Genomic DNA, 20754 nt, shown 5'->3' on the forward strand with positions numbered 1-20754 from the left:
TTCAAAGCAAATCTTAATCTAAGTACCCAGATATTGATGGCCCAGTTTTTAGGGTATAAAGATGCTTGAAAGAAAACCTTTTTAAATAAAACAAACCCTATAATAATCCTTAAATCAAACAATTTTTATTTTACTTCAGTAAATCAAACAAATTCACCAACCTGAGGATTTGAGCATTTCACTTCAAGAGACTCAAGGTCAACATGGAGACACACAACAAATGAGTGTTTGGATTCGGGTCCTGCAACATGTAGCGTTTGTGAAGTGACTGCCAGAGTAGAAGTGCAGCCCATGGGTTCTATTAAATTAAGAGTCATCTGCTGCCCAAGAAGAGTATACACACTGAAATGATTCAGATTGACTGTCCAAGGGAAAGCATCACCTGGTGATGGAGAAAAGCAAAACAAAATATTAAATCATCAAGAAATAAGTTCAGAAGTTTGCTCAATACAAATACTCAAATGGCTCATATGGATTATTCCAAAAATCGAATGAAAATAAAACAGTGAGTTTGAGAACTACAGAAATTAGTCCTCGAACACAGTTTTATTCAGGATGCTCTAGTGAAGCAGGGAGAGGAGAAAGAGGTTTTCACCATTTGTTCATTGCAACATCCCACACTATCTGCGGGTGACCCAACCTTTTGGGAAAAGGAAGGAAAGGCAGCAGGAAATGGGTGGGGAATACATCAGTAAAATGATAATCTCCCCTATTTCTACAAAAGACATTTTCTACTGAACTATAAGTAATTTTTAGACAAAAGGGATCCTTTTATTTATAGGGGGCAAGGTCTGGATGCCTCCTTCTTTCCATTCTCTTCACTTCAAAAAGGCAGATAATGAATGTTTCAATAGACCTAAGGAAATAGAACTTAGATGCCTTAATATTTTTTTGTACTGCAGCACTCAAAAGGCCTCCAACCAATATGGCAAGGGAAAGATCTTTACGAAGGGTGAAAAAAAGATAGAAATATATATTTTAAATTAAAAATATTATACACACACATCTAACTCCTTAAATACATGTCTGCATCTTTATCTCTGATGAGAAATGATTAACATTAAAAAGAAATATATGGGTTTATCACAAGTAGAATGAAAAGGGTTTTCAATTAAGAGCAGTTCTGGAAACTCTGAATGAAGAGACAGTCACTACTAACATGTGTGCAGCAGCTTAATTCAACATATAAACTATAGGGAATTGTGCTGTAAGCCTATCTAGCCACATGTTTTTGCTTTAAACTCAGATTTTCAGATTTTTTGTTTGATTTCAACTGAGTGAATTTGAGAATATTTAAGAATATTAGGTTGTCTTTGAAATGATTAGGTGTGTGGCCACAGTTGGGCTCCCTTTTTGTTTTAATCTATGTACACAGATTAACAAAAGATTTACATAGCTATTTTATTGTGGTTGGGAAAATAACACTAAATGATATTAAAGGCAGAGTTCATGCTGAAGTCATAAACAGTCGTTTGTACCCTCTTGAGTTTAAAAAGAGCATGAAAGATATTTAATTTGCTTAAATGTTAGCTTTCAGAATTACAGAATTTATCCCTTGTTATACTGAACTATCTGATGCATTCAAGGTACACTTGTGGTTTTCACAGAAGTTCATATAATTGATAGGCCATGAAAAGATCTTATGCAGAGAAGAAAAGGGCTTGAAATTAAAACCTTGGATAAACTCATCAAAGAATGGAATGTGTTCTGGTGATTTCTTTTCTTCAAATAAGTGAGTAACTATAGAGTAAGAATAATAGATTTGGAAGAGACCAGAGGGTCCTATACACCCCATGCTCTGTAGGAATACACAACCAAAACACTCATTTATGGATTCTTATTTATAACCAATTACTAGTTCAAACTAGATTAGGCCAACTCAGGAAATGAGCATACAGAAAATAGGTATACAAATCAAACATTTACTGATAACAAATCAGAATTTGCAAGGTTTGTTAAACAGGTTGGTTTTCCTTTTTTTTATGAGGTACAGCTGAAGCATCTTCTGCAGAGTTCACTGTAAACACTGAACAAGATAGTCATGTAAATGTCTAACAGTGGTTCTCAACCTGGGGTCCCCAGATATTTTTGGCCTTCAACTCCCAGAAATCCTAACAGCTGGTAAATTGGCTGGGATTTCTGGGAGTTGTAGGCCAAAAACATCTGAGGACCCCAGGTTGAGAACCACTGGTAAAACAACCATCAGGTGACGTTCAAAATTTTTTATTGTTGCTAAATTTTTTGTGAACTCAACACTGAGCTAAGGGGAGCCTATTTGGGTTTGGGACTCAGTTTAAGAAGCAATGGTTAAAGCACCACTTCTTAAACTGTGGATTCTAACCCTCCCTTGGCTCAATATTGGGGTCATAAAATATTTGACAACAGGAACCAGTTTCTGAACACCACCTAGATAGTTGTTACATGAATCTGTTAACAACAACATGCAGTGTTTGTAGTGTAGAAAATGCTTCAGTTGCACTTCATAAAAAGGAAAATCAACCTGTTTAGCAAGCCTTGCAAGTGCTGAATTATTATTGATAAATATTTGTTTTTATACCTATTTTATATACCTATATACTTGGGGAACATACAAATTTCTCGGGCAGAAAGGGGTCATGAAAATATTTCTCTGTCAGAAAGGAGTTGGATGCAGAAAAAGTTTAAGAAGCCTGGTTTTGAGTACATATTATATATTTCTCTGTCGAAAGACTTCAGTGTGAATAATGTGAAGTACATGTCTCAAATCATACCTGAATTACAAACATATCAGATGTCAAATGTAAACCACATGTGCAAAACTGGAACATGTTCCCAGATAGTGAAAATCACATATAATAGTGAATCTTATTGAACAAATTGTTTTGGGTGGAAGCATATCACACTGGAGAGTCTAGGACAGTGGTTTTCAACCTGTGAGTCCCCAGATATTTTGACCTATAACTCACAGAAATCCCAGCCAGTTTAACAGCTGTTAGGATTTTGGGGAGGTGAAGGTCAAAACAGGATCCACAGGTTGAAAACCACTGGTCTAGGAAATCCCACGGAAGACACTTCTTCAGAAGTCACAAAGTTGTCCAGTGCAACTTTATGCTCAACTCAATGATCTAGAAAATGCCTAGACATTATTCTGTTATGCACAAGTAAATGAAACCATTGAATCAATCCCATCGATTTAGGGTACTGAACTTAGGATTCTGAGAAAATGCACACAAGGTATTCCAAACAATAGCTATCATTATCTTCTTACTCATGTTACAACAGTTAACACCCCAGGAAGACAATTTGCTTGGCAGTTTGAAGGTTTTAGAATAGATTCTTTCTGCATTTTCAGACCTTTTTTGTTATAATGGCTATTCCATTACCTTGTTAGAACATAAATTTTTCATTTTCTACGAGCACTGGGAACATCTCTATTAAAAATAGTATACAATGTTGTTGTCAGGCAAATTTGGAACCCTTAAAAAAAAAAAGCTATGAGGGCAAACCACATTTGCTGTTGGAGTAAAAATTCTTGACAGGATGCACCTGTAAATATAATGCTTACTTCAACACCAAATATTATGTATCATTTCAATTCCACTTCTTTGTCATATTAAAAACAAATAGTTCGAATTAAAAATTGTAACTATTTGAAAACTATCATTTAACTAATTAAAAACAGTTAAATTTTAAAAGGATACTAAAGTAAAAGTAATAGAAATAAATTATTGCGATCCCCAAAGAACAATTAATAAATCTTAGATGGGCATGTCAAGACAACAGACAAGCCAAAGAAAATGGTATAAAAAGCATTTAACTGAACAGGGACTTGTTAAACTGAAGCAATTGTCAACAACATCACACCCATCAAGTATTAAACACTAAAATTATTAAATCTGAAAAGGTTAGTTTACTTAAAATTGAAGTAACACTCAATGTAGAAAACAATAAAATAAGAAAGACAAATGATGAAAATTTTCAGTAAATCCAATGGGAAGTGGCAATATGTAAGTGAATTTAAAAAATGATATAACTATCAGGGTAAGAAAATTATTGTGACTGAACTAAACTCTTGAAAATAATGGTATAGAAAGCTGGATGCACTCTGCATATACTAGTGAGGATATCATCATCATCATCATATTTATTTCTATCCCATCCCATTTCTATCCCATCTATCCCATCTTTCCACAGGAACTCAAAGTGGCTAAGAAATAGCAACAAAAGCAAATGAAAGAATTGCAGAATTAATTATCATGATCATTCACAAGAAATAACATTTTAAAAAACTTTGTAGAACTTGCTATACTCTACCTTCTTCAAGAATTGGTCTTTGTACAACAAAGGGAATCTCTTGCAAAGGCTCCATGTATTTGTGGCCGGCACTCATAACTTTTATCTGGGGGAGGCACAGGACCAGTGTTCCAGGCATACGCGCCTGTCCATGATACCAACTGCGGACAGTCCCAGGAATGTCACCCGACACAATTGTACTAGGAGATGGGAGGCTGTCATTTGGAATGAACATACAGCAGGACTGCACTTCAAGCTGAAAAATAAAACATATTCCTTGAGATGTGTTTACTGAACTTCTAGATCAAAATCGCGCACAACACCAAGAATGATAATCATTTCCAAATATTTTTTTAAAAAAGTCACAGTTTGTTTTTAAAAGAAAGTCAACCAGAAGCAGGTGTTTTACGTTCCTGTAATTTACACTCAGAAAAAGTCACACCTGAAGAGGTGTCATTTTAGCCTATAAACTTGTTCAGAAAAACACTAGCACAAAAAGCTCCACATATATCTACCTTTCCGCACCTCCTTCCAAGAGAGGTGATTGAGTTGGAAAATGTACTTGTAAAAAAAGGAGAAAGAGAGAAAATCCTTCTACTTTGCAGTTTATTATCTTTTTGTTAGCACTAGCTAAAGCCTTCAAAACAGACTACTGGCCCTATATTGGTATTTTCAGTGCAAAATTTTCATTTTCTATGAGGTTTGCAGAAAATAACATGCATTATGAACACTGAATCATTCTTAGCAAACATTGCAGAAGTATGAATTTTGTTATGTTGCCAAATGTTGCTCATTATTGCCAAAACCACACATTACTAATACTGTATGCCTTCTGCAATTATGCACGCATGGAATGTGAAAACTGGCTCTGTTTCCTGGGAAATTTAGACTTAATGTTTATGGTGTTTTTTTAAAAGAAAGTTCAAATCTTTTAACCTTCATTGTACAGAACAAATCTCTGAAAGTGTGCATGTCATTAACTTTCAATGGGAAAAGCATGCATACAGTATGCGCAAAAGGACTCAGAATTCAGGTCCACCAATTATGACAAAATCCTCCTTCCCCATTGCTAAGCCTTATTAATTCTGCTTGCTGTAACTATAATTACTCATCTTGACCTGATTTTCAATACATTTTTGAAAGATCAATTGTCACATCTAAAATAAAAGGTATACATTAATTAAGTTTACATGGAGATCAAGAACCAAGGGCTGGATCCAGAATCTCCTTTCCAGTAGTGATAGGGCTCCACTTCTGGGTAGCCATACCACTATATTTAGAGGTATCCTTATAATGTAATGGTAATAAAGTAAGGAGTTGGTGTGGAGAGGTAAAATGATGAAAATCCTTGAATATAGCTGGTGAATAACAGTTGTTTTATAGGAAGACTCTGCTTATTTGATGGGTTAGGACTGCAGCATTGTCAGAAAGTGGAATCAGTTGAAAGTGGAACCCATTTTTTAAGGTTGCAAATGCATTTTGGCTTCTGAAAAACAGAAACCAAAACACAATACAGCATACTACAGCATTTGTGTGAGGAGTCCCCAGTGAATCTCAGAGGCAAGAAGAACTGATGGAAGAGTGGACGCCCTCCTCAAATTAATGGAACTTGTCTGTAATTTGCAAGTGTTGAAAGAGCAAGTCATCAGAAAGCAAGACATCCAAAGCTGGGGAAAGCCTGCATTTAGTTAGAGAGCTGTGGTGTGGAGTAAGAAATGATTAAAGATTAGGGCTGTGAGAGTCAGAATAAGATAAAAGATTAGGGCTGTGAGAGTCAGAATAAAATATTGGTTTGAAATGTATTGAATTACTAATTTGTTTTGTTGCATGCAACTTCTGTCAATAAAGAATTGTTTTTGGGTATCATATGCTTTTGGCCTGCCTCAACACCATATAGACAGACAGGCAGATAGGGTTACTGTTGTTGTTGTTGATGATGATGTTGTTGTTTAATTATACATCACTCTCTCTCTCTACAAAACAGGCTCAAAATGGTTCAGATACAGTGTCTGTGGTGACAGCAGAGAAAAGAGAGAGAGAGTTGTGTCAGTAGGGATAAAAGTTGGATAATATCCTTTGCAGGAACTGGACATTTATTAAGCCCCCCATAGTTCGTGGGAATCTTGACAGCATCTACTTAGCCCTCAAAGTTGGTGGGTACAGCAGTGAGACGAATAGGAGATCCTTATGCTCGTGGAAATAACAGAAAGCCCTGACTCTTGATGGTACCAGTGAGATTTGTGGAAATCTTTGCATATGGTGACAGTGGATATTTAGATAGAACCTCACATCTGGTGGAAAAGTATATATATTGATATAATTCTTTCCTCCACAGCATGTATCAACACATTTAAGCAAGTCCACTAGTCACCTTGTCTCTCTCCTGAGGAATCCGTATAAGGACTAAGTAGCAACAGTAAGAACTGAACATGTAACAAGATTGGGAAAGGTGTGCGGCAGGGTTGTATACTCTCACCCAACCCATTCAACTTGTATGCAGAACACATCATGCGATGTGCGGGGCTTGATGAATGCAAGGATGGGGTAAAAATTGTTGGGGAAACATTAACAACCTTAGATATGCAGATGACACCACTTTGATGGCCGAAAGCAAGGAGGAGCCGAGGAGCCTTCTAATCAAGGTGAAAGAAGAAAGCGCAAAAGCTGGGCTGCAGCTAAACATTTAAAAAACCAAGACTATGGCAACAAGAAAGATTGATAACTGGGAAATAGAGGGAGAAAACGTGGAGGCAGTGACAGACTTTGTATTTCTAGGTGCAAAGAGTACTGCAGACGCAGACTGCAGCCAGGAAATCAGGAGACGCTTACTTCTTGGGAGGAGAGCAATGTCCGATCTCGATAAAACAGTGAGGAGTAGAGACATCGCACTGGCAACAAAGATCCACATAGTTAAAGCAATGGTATTCGTCACAGTCACCTACGAATGTGAGAGCTGGACCTTAGGGAAGGCTGAGCGAAGGAAGATAGATGCTTTTGAAAATGGATGGCATCCTTGAAGTGACTGGATTGACCTTGAAGGAACTGGGGTGGTGACGGCTGACAGGGAGTTCTGGCATGGGCTGGTCCATGAGGTCACGAAGAGTTGGAAACGACTGAACGAATGAACAACAGCAACTAGTCTCCTGTATAGTAAAAAGTAGGGTTAGGGAAGATGGGGACAGAGAACTGGTCATAAACCAAATTATGTCAGCCCAACTGTTACACACCTATATGTGGATTGAACTAAAACTATTAAATTATTTCATCTGTATAATTTTTGTTAGCAATGTGTTTATGGATATTAATAATTTTGGAATAAATGTAACACTGAATTTATAGAGAAATACATGGACATACCACAAAGATGTGTATTCTTTTTAACCCTTCACATGGTGATAATTACTTGACATGGAAATGGGATTGCTTTCGATAAATCTTTCATGTTCAGAAAGGGTTTTTAAAAATGAATATGCTGAATGACATTGTCTTCAGCCCTTCTTCCTAACTGTTTAAGCAATATATGCTTATACAGTTCATTTCAAGTCATATGTACTCTATTTCTAAAAGAGGCCCCATTTGGTATACTTCATAAAGCAAAATGGAATTTATAAAGGGCATATTGTTACACAGCATAGGGTATCCTTTATCCTTGCCTCAGAAACAAATGAAAGATATGTAGCATTGAAAAACTCTAAATAATTTGCTTGAATGATAAACACTGCGTATATATTTCTCTCTATTCTACTTTTGTTTAAACAAAACTGACAAAGATTTACTGCACATAAATATAGCTTCAATTTACAACAATAAATACAATGATCCATTCATGTGCTCATTTTTAATATTAAAGCTATCTAAAGTTGAAAGACAAAGTAATTTTATCTTCGATATTTGTTGATTCAAGTGTACAAAGTATTCTTTAAATTGGACAAAAAAGATTGTGTATTTTCACAGGTTTATATAATCAATGGGCTGCTAACAAGATGTTTGCAATGACATACGTATATTTTTGGTTCATCAGCCATTGGGGGCATGGTTATGATATATAATCATGTCTACCATGATTATACTGTTATAATCACTGCAGCTTTTGTTCTATCAGTGTTAGGGATGCTGATGAAATCCTTTGGAACCAGGCGTGGGGATTAAATTTTGGATTCATAAACATGCTGAGAAAAGCAAGCTTTAAAAAGCCCCCAAATATTACCTAAAGTGAATTACACCCTGAATAAAGAAATGACAAACAAAGATAACAAAAGCCTTCTATCGCCAGGAAATGCATGTCTCTTGGCTAAGCAAGCCCAAGCGATGGACAATGAGAGTGCTACTGTCATTGTTTTCTGCCTGAATCATCTGTGATTAAGGAGTTAGAACTCCTAGAGGTAGAACTTCTAGGCCCTCCAGTTCTGCTGTACTTTATTTACTCAGAGAGGCAAACTGGAAAGCTTATAGCAGTCCTCTTTTTATCATTCAGCTGCATTTAAATTTCATTCCCCTATACATTCTGATCTTTAGGCTGCAATGAGCAGCTAGCTCTAATTGTTGGTGTTGTGTCCAGGCCTGTAGCGAGGGGGTGGTTTTAGGGGTTCAACCCCCCCCCCGAAATGTTTCAGATTTTTTTTAAAAAACCCAGTTTACTCATGAATTTTAACTGGTTAACCAAATCCCCATGCTAAGTCTATGAGATGCAAAAAATTAAGAGTCCCTCCAGAACTGAAAGCACTATCTCAAGCAAATATTGACAATTTATTCACACTGTCATTACTTGCAGCAATAGCCGATGTAGTGAAGCAACCAAGTTGGGGGGGGGGGTGTTGAATGCTCTCATTAAGGAGGCCAGACTTGGTGGAGGTGGTTGACAGGGGCGGAGCTGCAGGCTATTGAAGGCTCTTCTGCCCCCTGCTGTGCTCTTTGCTTCAGCGTGAGCTAGGAGGCAGGTTTCAAGCCCCCCCCCCTGAAATTTTAAACCCTCCCTGAAATTTTCAACCCCCCCCCCCCAAAAGTGTCAACCCTCCCCGAATTTTTTTTCTGGCTACGGCCCTGGTTGTGTCCCTTCAAGTTATTTCTGAGTTATGGCAACATTTGGCAGTGTTTTCTGGGCAAGACTTGTTTGAGGAGAAAGGGGTATTTAACATTTCTTTCCTCCGATACTGAAGGAAATATGAGTTGTCCGAGATCATCCAGTGAGTCTTCATGGCTGAATGATGATACGAACCCACATCTCCAGTCCGAACCCAACCCTCAAATCACTGTACCTCACTAGCTGCATATACTATATATAGCACTTGTTTGTTGATAATTAGAATGCCAGAGCATATAGATCAGGCATGGACAAACTTTCTAATTTGGGGACCTCATGCCAGGTCGATCAGGGTGGGCGGGCCCGGAGGTAGAGGGTTCTCCCCAAGTCCCCTCCCTGCCCTTTCCTCTTCTTCCGCTTTTCTTTCGGAGGCAGGAAGTTAAGGAAACCTTTGGATCCCAAAAGGGTTGGCCTTGGACAGGATGAGATGGTGGATGGCAAAGGTGTATCCATTAGATACCATAATGCCTACTCCTGATATGGAATCCTAGAATCCTAGAGCTGGAGGACACTCCCAAGGGCCATCCATTCCAGACTGCTGCCATGCAAGAAGGCACAATGAAAGCACTCTCGATAGACAGCCTCTGTGGAAAAGCCCCCAGAGAAGGAGACTCCACCAAACTCTGAGGCAGACTACGCCACTTTCGAACAGCTCTTACTCTCAGAAAGTTGTTCCTAATCTTTTCAGTCAAATCTCTTTCCCTGCCATTTGAAATCATCAGTCCCTTGCGCCCTGGTCTCTACAGCAGCAGAAAGTCAATTTTCCCCCTCCTCCTCAATGGGAGACCCTTTAAACCTTGAAACATAGCTCTCGCATTCCTTCTCTACCTTCTCCCAGCTAAACATCCCCCAAGAGGAAAGGAGGAAGGGAAAAGAGAAGGAAGGAAGGATGGAAGGGAATGGAGGGAGAGAGAAAAGGGAGTAGGAATGAAAGAGAAAAGGGAAAGAAGGAAGGAAGGAGAGCATCTGCTTGTCAGGTTTTATTGGATTCATTTCAATTGGTTCAGCTTGAGGATGTGGACAGGATCCTTGGAGAGGTGCGGCCCACCACATGCATCCTAGACCCCTGCCCATCCTGGCTGATAAAAGAAGCCAGAGAGGGTTTGGCAGAGTGGGTGAAGGTGGTGGTTAATGCCTCCTTACAGGAGGGCAAGATTCCAGCGAGCTTAAAACAAGCTATTATCAAACCGCTGTTGAAAAAACCATCACTGGACCCCACTCAATTGGACAACTATCGGCCAGTTTCCAATCTCCCCTATTTGGGCAAAGTCCTGGAACGTGTGGTGGCAGCACAACTCCAGGGATTTCTGGTAGACACTGATTATCTTGATCTGGCACAGTCTGGCTTCAGACCGGGACATGGAACGGAAACAGCCTTGGTCGCCTTGGTAGATGATCTTCGCAGGGAACTGGACAGGGGGAGTGTGTCCCTGTTAGTTCTGCTGGACCTCTCAGCGGCCTTCGATACCGTCGATCACGGTATCCTTCTGGGACGCCTCATAGACATGGGTCTTGGGGGTACTGCTTTGCAGTGGCTCCAGTCATTTCTTGAGGGACGGTCCCAGAAGGTGTTATTGGGTGACACCTGTTCGGCCCCACAACCGTTGTCGTGTGGAGTCCCACAGGGTTCGATTCTGTCCCCAATGTTATTTAACATCTAAATGAAGCCGCTGGGGGAGATCATTCGGAGTTTCGGACTGAGATGCTATCTCTACGCAGATGATGTCCAGATCTGTCACTCCTTCTCACCTGTCACCAAGGAGGCTGTCCAGACCTTGAATCGGTGTTTAGCTGTTGTGTCGGACTGGATGAGAGCTAACAAATTGAAATTGAATCCAGACAAGACAGAGGTCCTACTGGTCAGTCGTAAGGCTGAACAGGGTATAGGGTTACAGCCTGTGCTGGATGGGGTTACACTCCCCCTGAAGACGCAGGTTCGCAGCTTGGGAGTGATCCTGGACTCATCGCTGAGCCTGGAACCCCAGGTCTCAGCGGTGGCTGGGAGAGCTTGTGCGCAATTAAAACTTGTGCACCAGCTGCGCCCGTACCTCGAGAAGTCTGATCTGGCCACGGTGGTCCATGCTCTTGTTACATCCTGAATTGACTACTGCAACGCTCTCTACGTGGGGTTGCCCTTGAAGACTGTTCGGAAACTTCAACTAGTCCAGCAAGCAGCAGCCAGATTGCTCACCGGAGCGACATACAGGGAGCATACCACCCCCCTACTGTGCCAGCTCCACTGGCTGCCGATTCAGTTCCGAGCACAATTCAAGGTGCTGCTTTGACCTACAAAACCCTACACGGTTCCGGTCCAGTGTATCTGTCCGAACGTATCTCCCTCTACGTCCCACCCCGGAGTTTGAGATCATCTGGGGAGGCTCTGCTCTCGACCCCACCACTGTCACAAGTGAGGCTGGTGGGGACGAGGAGCAGGGCTTTCTCAGTAGTGGCCCCCCACCTGTGGAACTCACTCCCGGGGGAAATCAGGGCATCATCATCCCTCCTCGCCTTCAGGAGGAGGGTGAAGACTTGGTTATGGGACCAGGCCTTTGGGCACTCTGGCAATTAAATCAGACAATCAGGCGAGTAAGACCAGCAGGATTGATGAAGTGGAACATAAAACTAGATCTATGAGTTAACGAACGCTGACCATGTAAGAGGAGAAATTGGGTTTGTATTTGGTTTTATTGATTTTATTGATTTTATGGTTATAATGCTTGAATTGTTGTTAACTGTGAACTGATGTAATTTTGTGTATGATTGTTTTATGATGCAGGCATCAAATTGTGCCTTTGCTTTTGTAAGCCGCCCTGAGTCCCCTTCGGGGTGAGAAGGGCGGGGTAAAAGAACCCCAAATAAATAAATAAATAAGGAAAGAAGGAAGGGGAAAAAGAGAAGAAAGGAAGGATGAAAGTATTGAAGGGAAGGAGGGAGGGAGCAAAAGGGAAGTAAGAAAAGAAGGGAGGAGGGAAGGAGGAAGGAAGGAAAGAGATACTGAAGGAAGGATAGGATGACGAGAGAGAGGAGGGCCTGAGAGAAGAGCCCAAGGGCCCCCCAGGCGTGGGTTTATCCATACCTGTGATAGATCATGATCTAATGGTTATAAATACAGTCCATATTCTTACTTCTTCAGCTTTCTTGGGGTTGCTCTGAAAAATTCCTAACCTTGTATTTAAAACGCTCCTTAACTCCTTTCGATAAATCTTAGAAAAAAATTCTTCTGAGGGTATGGATTGAAAATCATCCATAAATATCATCCAAAGTTAGCCATCCCTACAGAGATTCAGTTCCAACAACTTTTCTTTCCTTAGAGATTAAGACAGTAGCATGTGAAAAACTGAATCTTGTCCCAATTAGGTTTTGTATTTCTGTGTATAGAGGAGTACTTTGTATAATATTACAAAATTACTACAAAAGAAAGAGCATGTTTTTTCAGAAAAATGCTTCTTCAGGGTAAATCCATATTTTTTATTAGATGTGGATTGTTTATGACATCAGTTAAGTGCTGGAATATATAATATCTTGAGAAATATCTATTAAGTTCTTAGCTGTCCAAAATCCATATTGACTATCTTCACATGCATATCCACATGCAAGCATATAACAGCATATATACATAGATAGCTCTATGGATAAATAATATGCTCTTTGCCACATTACTTAAAATTACATTAAAATGCAGAAAAGTTCTTGAAAAATATTAATATTGAGATTAAAAATGAAATTGTCACAGCTCACTTCATTGATAAGAACATATATTATCAAAAAACCTTTAAAGTTCTGTATTCTTAATGTTACATCAATAGCTTATATTAAAACTATCAAATAAATCTTTTTAACCTTTAAAAATAAGTATTAAACTGTATGTCTAAAATTGTGAATTCAATGTGAAATGTGACTGATTTATATAACTGGATATAAATCTGGAGCAGTAAATCTTACATTAATGTAAGGATCTGACAATCCAAAGGAAAGAAAATGAAGTAATCTGCCAGTAAGAAGTCCTCAAGCTGGGGGTCAGATCCTGTTCATGGAAACCATCTGGTTGGGACCCTCTAAGCCACACCAAACACAAATGATCTCGTTTTTGTAAAAAAAAAATCCTATTCATTAATGCATCACAGCTGCACTGAGTGTTACTTCATTTTTCCATGGCAACATCTTTTCTGTTTCAAGGATCATATTTCAGTTTTGGTAGCAACGTGTTCTTCTGCCAATACTGAGCATACTTGTGTGTTAAAGACAAGGAATTACTGCAAATTCTTGAAATAGAATCACCTCCTATGTTGATTATGTTAACTACCAACCTTGTGATGCAGCACTGCCTAATAACAGACCAATGAAGCCAACATGCCGTCATTGGTCTGTTCTGTAGATATATACCAAGTGAAGGAAAATGTAAATAAAACATACAATATTTATTTTCTGAACTTGACAACATGTATAATCTGCAAATGCATGCCAATTTCTACACTAATAATAATAGATTTGACTTTAGGAAGAAGCTAAAATATCCGTGTTACGTAACGTGAACTACAATGAACTAAACAAAAATTACAAGTTATTGAAACAGAGCTTTGGTTTCTTACAATTATTAAGAATGATCAGTTTGAATATTTTAATATTTATTATTTTTGATACTTAAAAAAAACTTTGTTTACATTTTCTCAGCAGTTAGTCAATCAAATCATTAAGGGTGGTTTTAAAGCCAGTATTGCAATCTGAATATTTCACATACAAGTTCAAGGCTGAGAAAGCAGGATTTAAATAACCTGCTCAGTGACTCATCTGTTATTCAAAATTTGATTAGCTCTTTCCTGCAAACTTTTCATGATTTTAACAACTACATTATGCTAGCTCCTATCTGAAGAAATTACACTTGGTACTACTTTCTACATTCAATTTCTCTCTGACTCACTGTCTATGTCTAAACATCCTAGTCCAAACCATATGTATGTATATACACCTGAAACTGATATAATACTCAGTGCACCAAATGAAGTGGCCTATGGCCTATAAGAGATATACTTAACAAAAGGAGCCCTCCCCCCACTGCCACCACAAAAAAGAAACATAGCAACCAAAGGTCACCCAGTGTGTTTCTATGGATGAGTGGGGAACTCAATCCTGGTCTCGGATTCCAAGTCCATCCAAGTCCAACACTCAAAACCTCTAAACCAGACTGCCTCTTTGGAAATTATTACAATGATTGAAATATGAATCACATATTATAAAAGGAACATGGCCAAAGGATACACCAAATAGCTATTTTGTGAATATGCCTATCGGATATTTCCATTTCTTCTTCCATAGAAGAAATGGAAATGTCCGATTAAAAATGCCTTTCAGCCCTAATTAGAAGAGTCATGAGCAGGAACTGAGGAAATCCTGGCAAATTCAGAGGCACACTATCAGTCTCAGGAAGGCAAAAGAAAAAGCTCACATGGGTTCATCTTATTTATTTATTCACTCACTTTATCCCACCTTTCTCCCAATATTGGGAATCAAGGCAGCTAACAATAAATATGACAATGCAAATAAAGCAATGTGCATTAAACTCTTTGTATCATTAAACAATTCAACATAAACATATTATAATACATTAAAATCATAGGACCTCCAAGGCACACAACAACATGAACCTAGGCAGGAAACAAGTGACACCACTAACATCATAATATCATAATTTCAACTACTTGCAACAACACGACTAACATTATAATTTCAGTTCAATATATTTTGAGTTAAATGTGTTTTCATAGTTTCTGCTGATTGTCAAGTATTTTCAAGCAACTAAGATGGATCAAGGAGCCCCCGGTGCTGCACCAAGTTAAACTGCTGAGCTGCCAACTTGCTGACTGAAAGGTTGGTGGTTCGAATCCGGGGAGTGGGGTGAGCTCCCACTGCTAGCCCCAGCTTCTGTCAACCTAGCAGTTCGAAAACATGCAAATGTGAGTAGATCAATAGATACTGCTCCCACGGGAAGCTAATGGTGCTCCATACAGTCATGCCAGCCACATGACCTTGGAGGCATCTACGAACAACGCCGGCTCTTCGGCTTAGACATGAAGATGAACACCACCTCCCAGAGTTGTACATAAGTAGATTTAATGTTAAGGGGAAACTTCTACATTTACTAAGGTGGGTCATTTAAAATATTTAGGAATATTTAAAAATAATATATTTATCTGAAATATATCACTAACCATGTGGACTGACATGGCACTCAGCATACTATTATTCATAATTAACTCATTTGGTTGTATTGTAAAACTTCTCAGTTTCAGTGAGAGTAACAGTTAACAACCAATTTTGTTTATGTTTCTTCACAACTCTAGCAAAGATTAGTATCAAGAACACATGAAAAGTGAACACTTCCCTTCTGCACACTGTAATGGCCAAGAGACTTACATCTACAAAAAAAAACCTTTTTGAACCATCAAGTTAAAAGAAGCTTTATTTCCCACTGACATCATAAGGGCTTAAACGACACTGAGCTGTCATGCAGGATATTAGCATGAGCAAAAACCAGACAAGGCTAAGTAAACACTAGCCTTGGATCCGAAGTAAACTTCCCAGGTGTTTTGTCTTCCGAATGCATTTACTTGCTCTAAATTCACATGAAATAACAATCCTCAAAGGAGTTCAAGTTACAAAGAAGCTCTGATTTATCTGTTGACAACTAAGGACTTTTTCAATCTATATTTGTCATGAGATAAAGTCTGTGCCCTAAATCACTATATACAAATACAGTTTCCAGGGTAGATTCTGGAGACAAGGCCAAAGTACCAGAATTTTGTACAAAGACAGGATCGCATTGTTAAAATGGGGGAGCAGAACTTGGACACTACAATAAAGCTAGGAAAGATCCAAAACTGGTTCTCTAACAACACTGCAAGTAAGACTAGCGAAGCTGGAGAAAACCACAAAAAAACCCTATACTGGGATACTGTAACAGTTAAGCAGCCTGAAAATAAAAATGCTGCTATAGTAACACTGAATTTTCCCTAAAATTATAGATTTCAGATCCATGCTTAACTACAGAGTTCATTTTCCTGAATCAGTATAGGTTCTCTCTCCCACTTCTCTATGTCTGCAGTTTCCTGCTGCTGTTTCACCCTTCCTGTTTCACCCCAACCCCTGATGCTCCTGTGACATGGCTAGGGCTGGAGGCATGCAATGCATTCCCTCTGTTTGCAGATGGTCGAAACATCCACTTGGGTAAGACTCCTAACAAGGCAGGAACCTTGTTGTTTTATCATGCCTCCCACAGTAATATTGGCATCTTTTCAAATTAAAGTGGTGAGGAAATGAAATGGAGCAAAATATTGTTGTTGTTGTTTATTTGTTCAGTCACTTCCGACTCTTCGTGATCACATGGACCAGCCCTCGCCACCCCCAGCTCCTTCAAGGTCAGGCAGTCACTTCAAGGATACCATCCATCCATCCTGCCCTTGGTTGGCCCCTTTTCCTTCTATTTTCTCCCAGCATCATTATCTTCTCCAAGCTTTCCTGCCTTCTCATTATGTGGACAAAGTACTTCATTTTTGCCTCTAATATCCTTCCCCCCAGTGAGCAGGCTGGCATTATTTCCTGGAGTATGGACTGGTTTGATCTTCTTGCAATCCAAGGCACTCTCAGAATTTTCCTCCAACACCACAGTTCAAAGGCATCTATCTTCCTTCGCTCAGCCTTCCTTATGGCCCAGCTCACACATCCATAGGTGACTATGGGGAATACCATTGCTTTGACTATGCGGATCTTGGTTGCCAGTGTGATGACTCTACTCTTCCCTATTTTATCGAGATTGGCCATTGCTCTCTTCCCAAGAAGTAAGTGTCTCTATTTCCCAGTTATCAATCAGTCTGGTTGCCATAATCTTGGGGTTTTTTATGTTTAATTGCAACCCAGCTTTGCACTTTCTTCTTTCACCTTGGTTATAAGGCTCCTCAGCTCCACCTCGCTTTCAGCCATCAAAGTAGTATCATCTGCATATCTACGTTTGTTAATATTTTGTCCAGCAATTTCAACTCCAGCCTTGAATTCATCAAGCCCCACACAGTGCATGATGTGTTCTGCATACAAGTTGGATAGGTCGGGTGAGAGTATATAGCACTGCCATACTCCTTTCCCTATCTTGAACCAGTCTGTTCCATGGTCTGTTCTTACTGTTGTTACTTGGTTGTTATACAGATTCCGCAGGAGGCAGACAAGGTGGCTTGATAGCCCCACACCACCAAGAACTTGTCACAATTTATTATATTGCAGTAAATTAATTTTTGCATCAATATTTTTCTTCAATGTGTAACTGGGAAGCAGACCTATAGACCTATATAAATACAATAATGCAGTACACCCATTATCCAGTTGGTCATATATCTCATCAAAGAAATGTAAAAGTCTGTAAGATACGCATGAAAACAAGGATTGTATAAAATACATAACAATGCACATTACTATCAAAAGAGACCATACATGACTTCATTAGATTACATTTAGTCATCTTCCCATTTGAACCAAGACAGCTTTGTAGTAAAATCCAGCTTCAACATTCTCTTTACAGATGAAATCTGGCAATTTATTTTAGCGGGTTTTCAGTGTGGCTAGACTAAAGCAGAGGAGCCTATGGATGGTACCTCCCACCCACCCTACCCCAAGTGCAAATTTGCCTAGAGACACATTTTGGCACAAGAGTTAGAAAATTCCACAAGTACTTCTCCTCATACCTAGCAGGAAAAATACAACAGCTTAAATCACTATCAATTTGGTCCCCTTTTAATAACACTAAAATCTATTGCTTGAGGCAATAGAACTTCTGGCCTTAGATTCGAAAATAAATGAAGATCCTAGATAATATTTATTACTTAAATACATATTAATTTCCGTACTCAAGCTATTACAGGTATATCTTACCTGAAGTGTAAGGCGCTTCACTGCGTTCCACACTATTCCAATACATTCTTTCATTCTTTCTTCAGGACTTTTGCTGCAGGTTTCAAGTGAGCTCAACATGGCTTTCATTGGAATTGATAAAGGCCTCGATTCTTAAAAATAAAGGGAAGATAAACCAACTTCTTGAATCTACTATGCTTGATCTGATATATATAGAAGCCACTATCAAAGTTAAATTAGTTCTGATTAAATGTTCCTGAAAGAAGTGGGATTATAAGTAATCACAATCAACCTATGCCTTAATTTCACTGAATCTTAGTCACGGTTCAGGTTTTTAGTATATTCAGTTATCTTCTCTGTTGCATGTTCATTGAAATACGTAAATTTACTTAAATTGCAAAATAATAAGTATAGCATATAATCTGTATTGGTTATCTTAAAAACACCAAGAAAACTGTATTAGCAGTAGTATAAAATTCAATAGTTTTAGCAAAAAAAAAAAAAGTCTCATTCCAAGAAAAAACCATGACGATTGTATCAAAATCCACTGAGAGGTCCAACCTATAGGAATGCATTCCCTCTGCCCAGTTCCCTGGATAAATCATCTGCCAAGATGACCAAATCTTGACCAAGCAATAATAATAATAATAATAATAATAATAATAACTTTATTATCTCCATGAAGGGACTCGGGGCGGCTAACAAAGCATTCAAGTTGCCTCACATAAAATAGAATTACATATCATCAAAATAATACACAATTTGACTGGATACAAACAATGGACAACTTCAATCGATGCAATTAAAAGTTTTAAAAATTCTAAAACACAGGCATACTTGTGGGTCACTGGGTTTCTTCAAACACAGACTAAAGTGCCAAATAATAATGGTCGGCATCATCACATGACTACAGTACATTACTTCAAGTCAAAGGTCCATGTAAATAGCCATGTTTTTAGGTTCTAACAGAATGTTTAGAGATTTGGGACTAATCTAATCTCTATAGGGAGGGCATTCCAGAGCTGGGGAGTCAACACCGAGAAGGCTCTCTCTCTCACCCCCACCAAACGCATCTGTGACAGTGGTGGACTGAGAGAAGGGTCTCTCCAGCAGATCGCAAGGCCCGCACCAGTTCACAGAAGAAGATACAGTCTCACAAATAGGTTAGACCTGAAGCGTATAGGGTTTTATACGTAATAACCTGCACTTTGAATTGGGCCCAGAAACTTGTCGGGAGCCAGTGGAGCTGCTTCAATAGGGGAATGGTACGCTCCCTATAAATAGTCCCAGTTAGTAATCTGGCAAGATTGAAATGGATCTAGGTAATCTATTTTCTCTGGGAATTCCTGGAGCTGGAAGGCTGCCCAAACTGAAATTCATCCAATAATACAGGACAAGCAGGTATGGAAATTGCATTCACTGGGTACAACACTGAACTCAAGAGTAGATCCAAGCAATTTTGCCTGTGAAGTATCTTGCAAATTCTTCATAGCAAGCCTGCATGAAAGCTTATGAATACTGCATTCTTTTGTGCGATATTGGCATGATAGCAATAATTTTATTATTAATCAAATATGGTATGTTTGAACAATTTCAAAGGATAAAAACATTGATGCAGAAGAAAGAAAACATTAAAATAATGTTCTCCAATAAAAGAACAACAAAGTTATGGTAGTCAATAGTTCAGGTTGGAAACAGAACCTTTACAAAACAATGGACTATTGCCAAAATGAGAAAAGTATACATGAACATGTTTCTCTACCACTGTAATTCTTAAGGAAAAAATCAGATTTAAATAAAAATATTGTTTTCCTTATGTCTAGTTAATATGGTACCCTTGTTCAAGCAAGTACTGCACAGCAGGCAAACACAAACAGTAACCCCGAATCACTAGACAGAATGTGTGATTTACCTACTTAAGTGCTTTTGAGTGATTTATCATTTGCCAAATTATTTCCTCAACTTGCTTAAATGTAACATTTTAAAAAAATAAAGTTTTGCTTTCCAATAACATTTACTTGCTGGGTTTTAAGCAAGAAGGAAATAAATAAGAAACACCTATATTCTGGCACTGAATTTCCTAGAATGTCTAGACTGTATAGAATTAATCTTAATGCTTGTTCCTTGGCTTTATTCATATTGATTGTAAGGTCTGTGCAAGAAATTCAGTAGGCTTTTTTTTAGTTGAAACTAACTATAAAATTTTGGTCTTATGGTTCCAAAAGATGTGATAAAATTGGAAAAGGGAACAGATCGGAGGAATGGTGAATACAGAAAAGACAGAAGCAAGCTCAGAGTATTATATGACCAATGCATGGCTTCAAAAACTCCACTGAGTGTTGCATACTTGAAAAATTCAGAAGCCATCCGCTTGTAGTTAAACAATCAACTTAGCCTCCAAAGCTGCCTCAATGCATCCCTCCAGGCAATTAGACCACCTTAGTGAAACCTTATAAGACAAGGTGTAACAAATGGAATGATTGTTATTATCAACTGCTTCCTCTATTTCC

General features: G+C 38.7%; 1 protein-coding gene across 3 annotated transcripts in view; it reads right to left on the reverse strand.

Annotated features, from left to right (window-relative positions):
* VPS13B (vacuolar protein sorting 13 homolog B) overlaps positions 1-20754 on the reverse strand; it is a 382845-nt gene that overhangs the window by 195064 nt on the left and 167027 nt on the right. For all 3 annotated transcript variants that reach the window (XM_060775658.2, XM_067467340.1, XM_067467339.1), the window contains exons 22-24: positions 18266-18396; positions 4294-4528; positions 162-382 (exon numbers count right to left, since the gene is read on the reverse strand). In XM_060775658.2, the coding sequence (XP_060631641.2) occupies positions 162-382; positions 4294-4528; positions 18266-18396 (587 nt within the window). The remainder of the gene's footprint in view (positions 1-161; positions 383-4293; positions 4529-18265; positions 18397-20754) is intronic.

The sequence above is a fragment of the Anolis sagrei genome, chromosome 4 (genome assembly GCF_037176765.1).
Source record: "Anolis sagrei isolate rAnoSag1 chromosome 4, rAnoSag1.mat, whole genome shotgun sequence".
Taxonomy (NCBI): Eukaryota; Metazoa; Chordata; class Lepidosauria; order Squamata; family Dactyloidae; genus Anolis; species Anolis sagrei.